The sequence below is a fragment of the Myotis myotis genome, unplaced genomic scaffold (genome assembly GCF_014108235.1).
Source record: "Myotis myotis isolate mMyoMyo1 unplaced genomic scaffold, mMyoMyo1.p scaffold_m19_p_18, whole genome shotgun sequence".
NCBI lineage: Eukaryota > Metazoa > Chordata > Mammalia > Chiroptera > Vespertilionidae > Myotis > Myotis myotis.
The window spans coordinates 9,725,195-9,739,960 of NW_023416322.1; the positions used below are offsets into that span (position 1 = coordinate 9,725,195).

Here is a 14,766-nt window from a genome sequence, read left to right on the forward strand (position 1 = left end):
TTCAGACTGGAGACCTCTTCCTTGAACTTGACCTTCTCATGGACCTTGGGAGCTGGGAGGGCGGTGGGAACCAAGACAGCACACACTTCTTGGCAGTGTCAGGTTTTCTTCTGCCAGCGGACAGAGGCGTGAAGCTACTGTTCAAATGATCTTGAGGAAACTGTCCAAATACATGGCTGGAGAGTGCTGCTAGCTGACCGGCTACTCGACATCCCCAGAGCAGGGGAGGAAAGATGTGGAGTTAGAAAGAGAAGGGCGTTCTGGAGCTGAGGAGGATTAAACGCCAGGACCAGCTACTGAGGTAAGCAGTGATTCTTCTATTTCTTTTTTCTGCTTCCAGTTTTATTTTTTATGATTCAAGTATAATCGACACACAACATACTAGTTTTAGATGTACAACGCATGATGATTTGCTATTGTATACCTTTCAAAGCGATACAGTGAGTCTAGTAACCATCCGTAACCGTACAAAGCAATTATGATACTGACTATAGTCCCTGTGTTGTACATTAATTCCCATGATTTTATAATTGGAAGTTTACAACTCGTTCTCCTTCACCTTTGTCATCCATCCCTCCTCTCTCTCCCCTCAGGCAACCATTAGTTTAATCTTTGTATCTATGAGTCTGTTCCAGTTTTGTTTGTTTTTGTAGATTCCCCATATATGTGAGATCATACAGTATTTGTCTATTTAGCATGATGCCCTCTCGGTCCATCCATGTCAGAAGTGACAAGATTTTATTCTTTTTTATGGCTAATATTTCATTATATGTATTATGCCTTTATCCAGCTGTCTATCGATAGATACCTAGGTTGCTTCCATGTCTTGACTATTGTAAATAATGCTGCAATGAACACAGGGGTGCATATATGTTTTTAAATTAGCTTTTTTGTTTTCTTCAGATAAACACTAGAAGTGGGATTGCTGGGTCATATGGTAATTCTACTTTTAGTTTTCTGAGGAACCTCCATATTGCTTTGCAGAGTGGCTGCACCAATCTGCATTCCCACAAGCAGGGGATGGGGGTTCCCTTTTTTTTTTCGTTTGCCCTTTTTTAACTATTTTTATTGATTTCAGAGAAGGGAAAAGGAGAGAGAAACATCAAGGATGAGAGAGAATCATTGATCAGCTGCCTCCAGCACGTCCCACACTTTGAATCAAGCCTGCAGCCCAGGCATGTGCCCTGACCGAATCAAACCATGGCCTCCTGGTTCATAGGTCGACACTTAACCACTGAGGAACACCAGCTGGGCATCTGTTTCTTTTAAAAAGTGAGATGAGAAAGAAAAAAAGAAGTTGAAGTATAACTTTTTTGATGATACCACCTAAAGAACCCTAAAGGGATTCAGCTCAGCCCTTTCTCCCTCCAATTTTACAGGAGAGTTTTGGCCACAGACGTGACTTCCGTGAACTGAGCAGGGACCAAAGCAATGGTTCTGGACCTCCTCGCAGCATTAAGTGTTCCACTGGGAATGCGACAAACGCCTGGTAACCTCTCTTGGGAGAATGATCAAACAAAACCTGGTGCACTGTTTCAGGGAGCTCATGGCCCCTCTGAAAACCAGCTACATTAGCAGGAGCCCCAGTTAGGAAGTTCAGAAAGCATTTGCCTGATAAGCCTTCACGGGAAGGAAGCTACCTCAGTTTACCACTGCTAGTGGCAGTGCACTAACGAACGCTGGGAAGAATCACTAGACAGAAACCCACGTCCTGATGTGCTTTTATCGTTTCCTGTTTATTGAGTTTAAATTTTGCTGTAATTCAGGGCCAGTCCTTGCCTTTTTTGTCATCAACCCAGGCAAAACAGCTGGGTTCTGCTTTCTGTATGAGTAACCCTTAGAGATGGGAAGGATTATTTTGGCCTGGGAGGCTAATTAGATAGTAGGAATAGATGAGCAAGAGGCTGTGGGTTATCTGTCAGAGGGACTTCAAACTAACAGGAGGGCCTCACCTGCCTGCACTCTGGTGGGCCGCCTGGGCTTGAGAACCAGGGAGGAACCCAAACCTGAACGGAAAGGCACGCCAGCCTCTTCTGTTGGGTAAAACGGCTCCTGGCTTGAAAATTTAGTATATTTTAGCTGAGTGGAGGAAACAAGAGGGAAATCAGATTTAGATTAGAATAAAAATTTATTCTGGTAAAGAATTATATATATTTTATTTGCAAAAGCTGAAAACGCTCCTATGAGTGAGCAGCCCAGAACCTGGATTCCACGGGATCGACCACATGAAGCAAGAGTCTGTCACTTCTTCTTGCCAGGCTTGGGGGCCTTTTCGAGGCCTTGGATGTGTTTCCGAGGAAGCTGATATTCTTCTATAATCCAAAACACAGGAACTCGTCAGTGGGGCACAACTCCCCCTCCCACAGCCCCTACTCTGTCTCACAAGGTCCCTCCTTGGCCCCAACCCGCACAGCCCTCTCGTCACTTGGGTGCTCATTCTGTTGACAAGCCTCTGTTCAAACCATTTCCACCATGGATCTGCTCTTCTAGACTGCTGAGGCTCAGCTCCTACAGAAGCCTTCTGGGATGAAGTGTTTTTCCTAGATGTGGAGGTACGTGTGAATTTCAGTAATTTTCACATTGATAGCTACTTGCTAGTTGTACTTCAGGCATTTAGAACCGTCTCATGAGAGAATGTGTCTGTTTTCCTCTGTATTTGTCTCAGCAAATCATACAGGGTTCTTCACTTGAAAAGGCTCAATTATAAAAGTTAACTGCTGATTACTGCCTTATCATAAAATAAATTTGCTTATTGAGCATTTACTATGTGCCAGGCCCTGAGCATGATTAAAGGATGAAAAGGGCAAGGTCTCTGACTTAAGATGCTCAGCAGGAAGTTCAGACATTAGAAAAAATTAGCCAAGTTGCAGACACTAACCAGTACTATAAATACAGTTGAAAGTGCTACATTAGCAATTTTTCAAACTCTAATTTTAGGAAACAGAAAAAAATGGGACACGCTCTGAGACAGGCTTCTCGTGACCCCTAAGCTGGCCACTGAGCCTTTAGGGTCAGGCGGAGTTGGCTGTGGGAGGCACACCAGGAGGCCAGCGGCTGAGGCCTGGGAGGGCCTTGTTTCTGAGCACACTAAAGAGGCAAAAATAACTTTAGAGGAGAGTGATGTAAGCACATTTGTTTTAGAAAGCTGACTCAGGCAGAAATGCAGAAGACGGCTTGAATTGAGGCCAGACTGGAGGCTATGTGACCCAGAGTTGGTCGACAGAACTTGGCTCTACAGCAAGCATGTCAAACTCGCGTGAGTTTGACATGCTTGCTCTACAGTCGGACAAAGCAAAGTTCAGAGCCCAGCTACAGCAGCCAATAGCTGACTATCTCAGGGCAAGGCACTGAGCCGCTCAGAACCTGTTTCCTCATCTGCAAAACAGAACCAGTTCTGCAGCTTCATTCCGATCAAGAGAGGTCATACCTGCAAAAAGCCCCGCTAGTGCCTAGCAGTTGGGGTGCCCAACAATGCTTATAAAAAGGGAAGGAACATTGAATTTGGGGCCAAAGAGTCTAGTTCAAACATTAGCTCCACCTCTTGCTGGCTGGTAAAAACCCTATGGCCATCTACAGAGGATGGGAAGATTTTCGCCAAGAGAGATCAGTGTCTCTGCTTCTTCAGAGGAGATGCTCACCAAGCAACAGCCGGCCGAGGTGGTGGACCTGGTTTCCCTGGATCTGAACCTGTAGGCTGTCCTTGGCCCCAGGGGCAGGAGCGACAGTGGTGCTAGCCTGGCATCGCTGCTGCAGGGTGGCAGCCACTGTGCATGGGTCCAGACCGTAGGCCTCCAAATTCCGGACCACAGTCACCTAGGGAGAGGACAAAGACTGATGATGTGTTCAGACATGTGCCCTTCCTCCAGAGGGCCTGCTAGCAGCCTCATGGCCCACTGTGTTCACCATCCCTGCAACCATGGTGTCTTTTCATCCAAATATTTTATTTTTGTACTTCTAAGTTGAGTCTTTCTAGCTCATCTAATATATGTGTTATATATTTAGTGGGATAAATATTTTCTACCCCACATACACTGAGTGGCCAGATTATTATGACCACCCCATCAGTACTTTGTTGGGCCACCTTTTGCCTTCAATACTGCGGCGATTCTTCTTGACATTGACTCCACGAGATGTTGAAAGGTGATGCGAGGAATCTGACACCATGCCTGATGAATAGCACTGTCCAGTTCTGTGAGATTTGATGGTTGTGGAACCAGCTGCCTGATGGCTCTTTTAACTTCGTCCCACAAATGCTCAATTGGATTGAGATCTGGGATTGTGGGGGCCACCTAAGCAAGGTAAAATCTCCCTCATGTTCCTGAAACCACTCCTGCACAATCTGAGCACCATGGCATGGCGCATTGTCTTGTTGGAAGAAGCCATCTCCATTGGGATACGCCATCAACATGATAGGATGAACGTGATCAGCAACGATACGTAGGTATGTTGTGCTATTCAGACGTTTATAATGGTCTGGCCCTCTAGCAACTTCAGCCTGAAATTATAGCTAATTTGCCTACAAACGTCAGATGGTCATAATAATCTGGCCACTCAGTGTATATAATATAGTATACTTTTTTAAAAAGTGTCTTTATTATGGAGAATTTTAAGCAGAAAGAAAAGCAGAACAGTATGATGAGCTCCCACATACCCATCACCAGTTTCAATAGTTATCAAATCATAACCAACCTGATTCATGTCCCCATCCACTCCCCACTCTTTTATTGCTTTAAAGCAGCGGTTCTCAACCTGTGGGTCGCGACCCCTTTGGTGGTCGAACAACCCTTTCACAGGGGTCGCCTAAGACCATCCTGCATATCAGATATTTACATGACGATTCATAACAGTAGCAACATTACAGTTATGAAGTAGCAATGAAAATAATTTTATGGTTGGGTCACAACATGAGGAACTGTATTTAAAGGGCCAGAAGGTTGAGAACCACTGCTCTAAAGCAAACCCTCCCAGATATCAGATCACTTCATACACAAACATTTCAGTGTGTACCTCCAAAACATAAGGGCTTTTTTTTTAAATCGTAAAAAAAACAAATCAAGGGAGAGACCATACACACACTGCTCAGTACAAAGTCTGGCACATAAATTGTATGCTCAAGAAACTGGCTAATGCCTAATTATTAAGGCTATTATTATTGGTTCTCAGTTACTGAATGCTTATAGGCCAAGTACTATTCTAAGTGCTTCCCCCGTGTATATTCCTTCGCTGATCCTCATGGTGCCTGCTCAGGTAGGTATTATTCCCATCTTTTTACATAAGGAAACTTAGGCAAAAAGACATTAAATAACTTGTTCAAGGTCAAGCAACGGCCACGTTTGAACCCAGGTCTCTAATCCTGAAGCCCACGCTCATAACCCTGCACAACTAGAAGGTTATTTATTTTGAACCCAAGTCTGTCTTCTTGGGACTCCCGCCCAGCCATCCTGCTGTCTTCTCGAGGCACACAGAACGTGCACACCTTTTCCCCAGGACAGCTTCCCAAGGCTCTGTGTGGCCAAACTAAACACAGTCTGTTCCTTAGCAATTCTTTACAAGTTACCTTCACTGAGCAAGGCCCACGAGATAACGGAATGAATAAGACCTGAAAGCCTTTAAGACAAAAAAATCTTATTTACCTTTGGAACCAGGCTCTGGCCAGTTTCCTGGCACAAATCCTAGAGGGCAGTGAGTGAGGGGTCAGCTCTGCCCGTGTTCTATGCGGCCCAGCCCAGTCCCACACATGGGTGTCTCATCAATCACCTCTGAGGTGTTTGAGGCCAATCTCATTAGATAGAGAGGCCAGAGCTTAGCTGGAACATTAAATCACCGTTTTCAAATACTGTGTCTTTTTAAAAATTACCTTTTTATTGGAAGCTCTCTGTGCTAGGGTGATGTCAATGGGGCAGATTTTGCCTTTCTTCACAATGGGCTCTTGTCCGGGAAAGGTCACTTGATAGGCAGGCTGCAGCTTTTCCAAACACCTGAAACGGGCGGCAGTGAGCTGTGGGCTGACAGAGCCAACAGGAACCGTCCCTCGCTCCCCACCACCAGCCGGCAGCGGTTTGCCCTTGGCTGCACGTGAGAATCACTCCAATCACCTCGGGAGCTGCTCCCCGACCACTGAAATCAGAAACTAACCAAGTGTATCTGTATTTTAAAACTCCCCAGGTGCGACCGAAGTTGAGACCCACTGCATACTCGGGGAAGGGAACTTCAGCGACGTGAGCCCCGCCCACTGGCCTGGCCTTCAGAGAGTCTGCCCAGGCTTCTTTATGGATTTCTACCTGTCTGAACACTCTACCTTACCCCGGCTGGTGAAGTGTCACATCTCTGACATGTTGCAATAATGCACATGTTACAGAATGCCTTTACCACAAGGAATTTCTCCTTTAAGCCAGATTTTCTCTTTGCTATGACATACATGGGTTTTGACAAACTTCTATCAAGGGTCAGACAGTACATATTTGAGGCTTTAAGGGCCATGTGGTCGCTGTTGCAACCACTCAACTCTGCCACTGTGGCACTACAGCAGCCCTCGGACAACACATAAATCGGTGGGTGTGGCTGAGCGCCAATAAAGCCTTGTTTGCAGAACCAGGCAGCAGGCCAGATCTGCCCACAGCCGTGAGTCTGCAAACTCCTGACATAAGTTATTTTCAGTTTTGATTCTGTGAAAAGAAAGAGTATTAAGACAGTTCCTTCTTCACCTTCTTTTGCTTCTAAATCTTTCTGGAGTGCTTATTTTTAAAGTGTTGTTTTTCTTTCTCCCTCTCAAGTTCTCCTCTATTGTGCTGGCTCATGTCGTCCCAAAGACCATTCTCATGAGAATTACCCAAGCCTGTGTTTATTTAGACTGACGGGGTATGAATTATGGAAAGAAAGTCAGAAACGAAGACAGTGACAATTCTAAAGTTCAATGTGCTAGGTCCGTGGTTGGCAAACTGCGGCTCGCGAGCCACATGCGGCTCTTTGGCCCCTTGAGTGTGGCTCTTCCTAAGCCTTAGGAATACCCTAATTAAGTTAATAAACTATATAGGTAGGTACATCGTTAAGTTTAAAAAATTTGGCTCTCAAAAGAAATTTCTATCGTTGTACTGTTGATATTTGGCTCTGTTGATTAATGAGTTTGCCGACCACTGTGCTAGGTACTAGGGAGAGGGGTGGTCTTCCCCATTACCTGGTCAGGAGACTGTCCCATGGAAGCTTCATGACTGTGTGCTGTTCACTTTTCTCTAAGATGCAGTCACACAGGATGGGATCCAAGTGCACAAGACTAAAGGGAAAGAAGAGGCTATTAATAGAGAAGTCCTAGCCTCGCCCCTTCTCAGGGGCCCAGCTCAGAATTCACCTCTTATCATAACACCCGTTTTAGCCAGGATTACTAGAATCAAAATGGGACCACACTCCATGAAACAATGCACCCCGCAAGTATGCGTTCCCAGAACAAGGGAGAAGCGGGCTGTGGGGGGAAAGTGGGATGGGGAAAACTGAAGACCAGGAGTCTTGGCTCAGTTCTGCTACTAGCTAGCTATGAGTAGGCCGGTACAACCTTTTGATCATATGGATGTCTTTTAAAAGTAAAAATAAGCCCGGCTGGTGTGGCTCAGGGGTTGAGTATTGACCTATGAAACAGGAGGTCACGGTTCGATTCCTCGTCAGGACACAAGCCTGGGGTCTGGGGAGTGCAGGAGGCAGCTGATCACTGATGTTTCTCTCCCTCTCCCTTCCGCTCAAATCAATAAAAATTAAAAATAAATATTATGGAATGCTTTTCACTTAGTAGTTTTTCTGTATCCACTTACCACGAAAACAGAAGCCCTAACTGGTTTGGCTCAGTAAATAGAGCATCAACCTGTGGACTGAAGGGTCCCGGGTTCGATTCCAGTCAAGGGCACATACCTGGGTTGTAGGCTCGATCCCAGGTGGGGGGCATGCGGAAGGCAGCCGATCAATGATACTCCCATCACTGATGTTTTTCTCTCTCTCTCTCCCTTCCTCTCTGAAATCAATAAAAATATATTTTTAAAAAAGACCAAAAAGCTATGATAATTCTTTAAAGTTTACATTTTATCACTCACAGTAAGCACCTGCATTTGAAAATCAGTAGTAGGTAGGTATGAGATCATACTTCCCAGTCTACAGCCAATGTTGACATCAAATATGGAACCCAACACCCTAGGCCTAGACAATAACCAGGTGTCCACAGCCCATGGTTGAGAACCCTGGTCTTGATTATTTCTATATGGCCCTCCATCCCGACATCCTCCACAAATTGTCTGAGTCCGCTAAAGACGAACACTAACAACACAGACAGCCTCCTCCCGATCCACTCACTTTTTGTTGTCCGCATCAACCAGGTCGTTTTTCTTGGCGTAGTTAATGATGATCATCCGGACCTCACCGCCCTCGAGAATGCTCCCCTTCCTGGGTAAGAAGTGGGGGGTTAATTCATGGTGTGCCAGGAGACAGCCTGCAAACACCAGGACTCACTCCCTGCTCAGCAGCGTGCTTTCCCAGCTTTTCAACCTCTTTTCTTCCCTCGTCCTGACCGAGGTAGTAAGTAGGGCCATGTAAGGAGTGATTACAGGTAGAAAAGGGAGAGACCTACTCTCATTCATTTAGTCCAGAGACACTTTCTGGGAAGGAAGCTTGAGCTGGACCTGGGGGAAAGGGAGGACAGGGCAGGGGAGGTGTTGCCAGTCACAGAAGATTACTACTCAGGCGGAGAGGACTTCAGGCCAGAACACCAAGCAGGCAGAGAAGGGCTGCTCTCCAAAAACTCACTTGTGGCCAGACTCCTGGAAGAGCAGGCTCATGCTGGCTGGGACACAGTAGAGGGGTTTTATATCTGGAGGGTGATAGGGCTGTTCCCTGCTACCCTCCTGGATAGTCTGGGAGGTCGGGGAGGGCTCAGGTATGACGAAAGATGTGATCCTAAAACCCAGCAGAAGGAAAGAAAAAACACATTTTATACTAGTGTGTCTCCAAGTCCCAGTCCATGGCCCCGGTGCCCCAGGGCCAGCTGAGCTACGGTGAGCAGGCCCCCTGCACTCACCTGGGGTGTTTCCAGTCCACAGCCACAATGCTCTCCACCCCTTTGCTCAGCTCCTTGACCTGTATAATCTGCTCCTGCTGCATTTGCTGCAGGAACTTAGAGAGCTAAGGGAGAGAGGGCCAGTGGGAGGGGACTTTGTCACTTCTGCACACACTGAGCACCTAGGATGTGCCAGACACCGAGCTAGGCAGGTCCTGGGGAAGAACACGGGACAGTCCCTGCTCTCATCAAATTAGGAACTGGGAGGCCCCCACCCAGAGGCTCAGGGGGTGAGAAGCTGCTACAGACTAAATGGTGAAGCCTTTCCGAACTCTGACCAGATATCCAAGGGTGAGGAGGAGAGAAGGGAGTAGGTCCACCCACTGCCTCAGCCCAGGGAGTTTTCTCCCCGCCCCCACCTTATATCTGGAATTAAAAATTTAATTCCAGCCTCAGCCCTGGACAACGGGCTTCCCCTGCCCACCCAGCTCATGCCATGTGTGCCCCAACACAACTCTGTGGGTGTGCAGAGAAGGGCCTGCTTACTTTTTTGTAGCTCGACTTCTTTATGTCCAGTTGCCGTCCTTCAGGGCTGATGGCAGATGGAAAAGGCAAGTTAAGCTAACAGAGCCAGAGCGGTGGGACCTGCCTGCGCTGAGGGAGGCCTTTTCCTGAGCCCTCCCCCCCATGTTCAGGAAGAGGCTGCAGTGCCAGAGCTCTGCCCGGTGGCCTCGCAGTGGGACACGCTCCAGGCTACTCTAGATCTTTACTGTCCGACAGACCCCTCCCTGAAGATGGAATGTTCACTATTATTCTACAAGTGTGGCGATTAAGCACTTGAAATGTGACTAATGCAGCCATGGGCAAACTACGGCGGCACGTTTGAAATGAATAAAACTAAAAAAAAAAAAAAGACCGTACCCTTTTATGGAATGATGTTTACTTTGAATTTATATTAGTTCACACAAACACTCCATCTATGCTTTTGTTCCGGCCCTCCGGTCCAGTTTAAGAACCCATTGTGGCCCTCGAGTCAAAAAGTTTGCCCACCCCTGGACTAATGTGTCTGAAGAACTAAATTTTAAACTCTTCATTTTAATTAATTTAAACTTTAATAGCCACTGTACTGGATAGAGCTTTAGATTCCTCTGAAACTAGACAACTTTCTGAGGCCTCAGAAGTTCCACCTCAAGGTGAGCCTTTCCAACACTGAGCTTGTGGTGGTAAGTGGGCCTAGAGCAGGACTCCGCAAACTAGATCCTGCAGGCCACGCCCACCCATCTGCTGGCTCCACGGCCTTGGCCTTTGTGCCACAGCCCAGAGTGGAATGGTTGCAACAGAGACTGCACGGCCTGAAAGCCTGGAATGTTTATCTGTTTCTACAGAAATGTTTGCCGATTCCTGCCCTAGGGCTACTAGTTCACAGGGGCGGCCCCTAATGAACACTCCCCCAGAGCTTCCATCTTCTCTTCACATGCGCCACACACCAGCACTGCGATCCCAGGGAGCCCTTCCAGAAACCACCAGGTTAGGAAGCTCTATCTGGAGCACATTCCAGGGTCCCTCAGTTACCTGCCACCAGCAAAGTCAGGGCCAATGACCAAATGCCTGCCACACACTCCAGACCCCACTCTTGTCTAGGAAAGCCTTTACAAAAAAGAGGTCAGTCTCAGGGTCAAACTCAATAAGCAAACCTGCTGACATGTTGTTTGTTAAGTGCTTACTAAATGTCAGGCTATTTCATCTTTTTTTTTAAGATTTTATTTTTACTAATTTTTATTTATTTATTTATTTTTTTTATATTTTATTGATTTTTTACAGGGAGGAAGGGAGAGAGATAGAAACATCGATGAGAGAGAAACATCGATCAGCTGCCTTCTGCACATCTCCCACTGGGGATGTGCCCGCAACCCAGGTACATGCCCTTGACCGGAATCGAACCTGGGACCCTTCAGTCCCCAGGCTGACTGACGCTCTATCCACTGAGCCAAACCGGTTTCGGCTTTACTAATTTTTAGAGAGAGAGAAAGGGAGAGAGAGAAGCATCGATGTGAGAGGGGAACATCCATCAGTTGCCTCCAGCACACCCCCTACTAGGGATCAAGCCCACAAACTGGGCATGCCCTAACTGAGAATCGAACCAGCAACCTTTCGGTGCACAGGATGATGTCCAACCAACTGAGCCACACCAGTCAGGGCAGGCTGTGCTCGAAACGAGGGCTCAGAGAAGCCCAGAGCCGAGTTCAAGCTCTCCTGCTCCCACTCCCTGTGGAGCTGCCATTTGAGCTCAGATGGCTCTGTCTTCAAAGCTCAGGTCCTGTCCCCAAGTGATACTCCCTCTCCAGGTGGCTGGTGGTTGGAGGAGGGGTGGGGATCACACTGATTCTTCCTCCCGATACAACCTAACCCAGCCCACCCGCTTCTCAGGAGGGTGAGGGGTTCCAGAAGAAGCCTCCTGACAGAGGCCGCTCGGGACTCCTCCTGGACAGGACGTGCTGCCAGGAGCAGCACAGAGCGCAGTGCCCTGACATCCTTGTTCATTTCCTCAGCATCCTTTCGCTGGCTAAAATTTAAGTTTTAAAACTTAGGACCTACTTTATTTACCAGATCAACCCTGTACTCCACTCTTCCCATCATGTGTCCTTCAACCAATGCCCCATCAGCCCTGTCCTGTCCCACCACCAAGGAATCAGGCAGAGACTGTGCCTGGCCACCGCCCACCCACACATGCCTTCCGTACCAGCAGGAGAACACGTGGCTCCCGAGGAAAGTGCTAGTGAGTAGAGGGAGGTCGGTCTTTTTGATTCGGCACTTCAAAGCATGCAGGAAGCATTGCTGTAGCAGTTCATCCATTTGCTCTGCAAGGAGAAGACAGAACCTTATCCTTCCTGGGGGATCCAGACGCCTGGCACTCCCCGCCCAGCTCCACAGTACCCCACTTTACCCACGGAATCCATCCCCAGGTTCCGAAGCTCCCAGACTCGCTGGAGCACAGAGCCTTTGAAGAGGGCTGAGCCCAGAGAAGGGGTTAAGCACAAAGTCCACCCAGCCAGGAGCCAACGCTTCTGACGGACAGAAACCTTACAGGGCTCTGAGGCCGGCAACAGTCCAAATGCCAGGGCAGACTGGCCCCAGGGAAGCCTGACTTGTGCGGGGAAGACTCCAGGCGAGATGTCAAAAAGCTGTTGCGCCGCCTCAACAGCAATAAGGACGTGCCCTCCCCTCCCAGAGGTCCAGTGTCCCTCTAGTCAGGGGAGTGGAGCGCTTCAGGCTCCTAAACTGAGAGGATGGCCTCCCACTCCCAGCGTTATACCTTGAAGGGTCTTGCTGTCTGCGGGGTTTGGGTTCAGGCCCCTGACGCCAGGGTCTTCTGAGGCTTCTGGTAGGGTCTTCTCTCCACACATCTGCTGATCTTCCCCATTCTCCTCCTCCTTCCCCTCCAGGGTAAGGCGCTTCATGTCATCCTGCAGGGCGGGGCCTGCCTGGACAGACCCCTTCTCTTCACTGACATCTGGGGGATCCAGGGTCAGTGGGGCAATGAAAGGTGGAGAGGACTTGTCTCCAGATCGCCTGGAAAAAACTCATGTCAGAAACACCAAGCCCAGCACTTTCCAACCTGGGTCAGGGGTCAGCCAGAGAGAGTAAGAGCTACAGGCTGGGGTGGGGTGTCCAGGAGAGGACAGAGAACCTGGAGTCTCTTATCAAATCTATTTCCAGTTCTGTGATCAGAAATGTCACATGCCTCAGTTTCCTCATCTCTGAAATGGGGAGAATAATTCTTGACTCCTCTCTATCTCAAAGGAATAATAATATTATTAACAGACATCTGGGGACAGAAAAAAACTAAAGAAAAAATAATTAAAGAGAACCCCCAAAAGTATTCTATTCATATGAGTTAAAAATAAAACTATTTTGAATTAAAGAACAAAATTAAGATTGCAATGCATCTGTAGGACTGGTTTGGTGAAATACAAAGACCCAAGGCTCCCAGGATATAACAAAGTACAAACACCTGCAACGCTCAAGGACTGCAAAGCCACCTGCTCTGTGTTAAAGCAGAATGCAATCGAGCTTGCAGAGCAGAGATTAAAAAGGGGCTATGCCACTAAGCCTTCCCCTCCCAGAGGTCCAATGTCGCTCTAGTCAGGGGAGAGGAGCCTTAGGAAAAGAGAAAAATGAGTGATGCCAAACAGCAGAGCACAGAAAAGTAGAAGCGCCAAGCTTGTTCTTACCCAAAATTATGTAAATCAAACTACGTTTTAACTAACAGCTGCAGCAAGGCTTATTGGTGACTAGTAAGGCCAGAGTGTATGGTTAGGATTCTCTGATCAGGTCGATATCAGAAGTATTTTTAAAAGGGGGGAGGGAGCGGGGGCTGAGGAGCTGCTGATAAAACAACTTAGCATGACACTGACTGCAAGGTGCAGCCAGAACACCAGTGAGCAGCTCGCAAATGTCTGCGAAACGGCTGATGAGGCTGTACCCCAGCAAAGCAGGGCTCAGTGAATATTCGTAAAATGAGCAACTCTAAGGGAGGGGCAAGAAAGCAAAGATGAATCTATACCAGCAGGCCACAACACTTGGCCAAAAGACCAGGCATAATGCTTTTGAGAAAAGCACTATTTACTGTTTTGGTAAAGTGACAAAAAAAATAACCAGAAAATAGACTCGTACATGTCTCCACAAAGCAACTGTTACAATGAGAAAGCGTAACTTCCATCCTGGAGATTGGAATGTGGAACCTGAACAACATCATCATCATCATCACCTGGTGCCTAAAGATCTGCTCTGCTTAGATTTGGATTCAGAAGTGAGAATTTCTGAGCACTTGTCATAGGGCCAAAAGATGCCTAAATGTGCATGGCAGACAAGGCCAGATGGACCAGAGCTATAAAAATAAAGATTATAACTGCATTGAGGGGAGGAGCAGACAATCCCTAAGGCCTTATTCAAAGCCTAGGATTCTATAATCCACCTAGAAAATAGTCAGAGTCTAATTTCTTCTCCATACAGGCAAAAAAATATAAGTATACATATATTTCTCCACATTTAACGAAGAAATTAATATCTGGGGTCAGCAACTTGCCTAAGGATACGGCAGGGACCAAAACCCTCACTTCTGAATCCAGGCCCCATGCTCTCTCCACCCATGTAGCTACCTGTAAAACAGAAAAAAAACAGCAGACCCACCATAAGTGGTCCTCGTAGGTGTGGAGCACAGAGAAGCCCCTTCCCTTCAGGCCTGAAGTCAGCATCTCAGATGTGGACATGGCAGCCACTCCGATGGCCACAGGGGCCCTGAGAAGAAGAAGGCCAGAGACAAGGATCAGGGAGTGTCTTCCAGGAGAGCACAGCAGGACCCCTTCCCACACACGTGCTAAAAGCACCACAGTTGCAAATCTAAAGCACCCACTAGGATCACAGAAATCTCAATTTTCTTCAGATCGCCTAGAAATATGACTTTCAAAAATCCCTTGACCAAATAGTCCCCTTCTTTTAAGCAATTCCTCTGCTGATGTTGACACTTTTTGTTTTATTTCCATTATGAATTAAACCCAGGCAGGCCATTAAGCCCATGAGAGGATATTTAAAGTTCCCTTTCTTTAATTTCAAAAATATAAATTACTTCCCTACCTTAAAGAAAGCATAGCCATCCTATACCGAAGTCAGAAAAGAGGCCATTCATAAGCCATGGTTAGGTTGAAGGATATCATAAGGAAGGGAGAAGAGATAAA

General features: G+C 47.3%; 1 protein-coding gene across 11 annotated transcripts in view; it reads right to left on the minus strand.

The window, feature by feature from the left end:
• Positions 1-1,474: 1,474 nt before the first annotated feature.
• Positions 1,475-14,766, minus strand: part of EIF2D (eukaryotic translation initiation factor 2D) — a 38,776-nt gene continuing 25,484 nt past the window's right edge. For 9 of the 11 annotated variants that reach the window (XM_036342615.1, XM_036342613.1, XM_036342614.1 and 6 more), the window contains 11 exons: positions 14,222-14,329; positions 12,345-12,601; positions 11,772-11,889; positions 9,578-9,623; positions 9,053-9,156; positions 8,782-8,931; positions 8,332-8,421; positions 7,175-7,270; positions 5,858-5,978; positions 3,639-3,813; positions 2,132-2,312 (listed from right to left, as the gene is read on the minus strand). In XM_036342615.1, coding sequence (XP_036198508.1) covers positions 2,242-2,312; positions 3,639-3,813; positions 5,858-5,978; positions 7,175-7,270; positions 8,332-8,421; positions 8,782-8,931; positions 9,053-9,156; positions 9,578-9,623; positions 11,772-11,889; positions 12,345-12,601; positions 14,222-14,329 — 1,336 coding nt within the window. In that variant the 3' untranslated portion in view covers positions 2,132-2,241. Of the gene's footprint in view, positions 2,080-2,131; positions 2,313-3,638; positions 3,814-5,857; positions 5,979-7,174; positions 7,271-8,331; positions 8,422-8,781; positions 8,932-9,052; positions 9,157-9,577; positions 9,624-11,771; positions 11,890-12,344; positions 12,602-14,221; positions 14,330-14,766 lie in introns of those variants that run through there. The other 2 variants (XM_036342612.1, XM_036342617.1) reach the window with 2 other exon arrangements.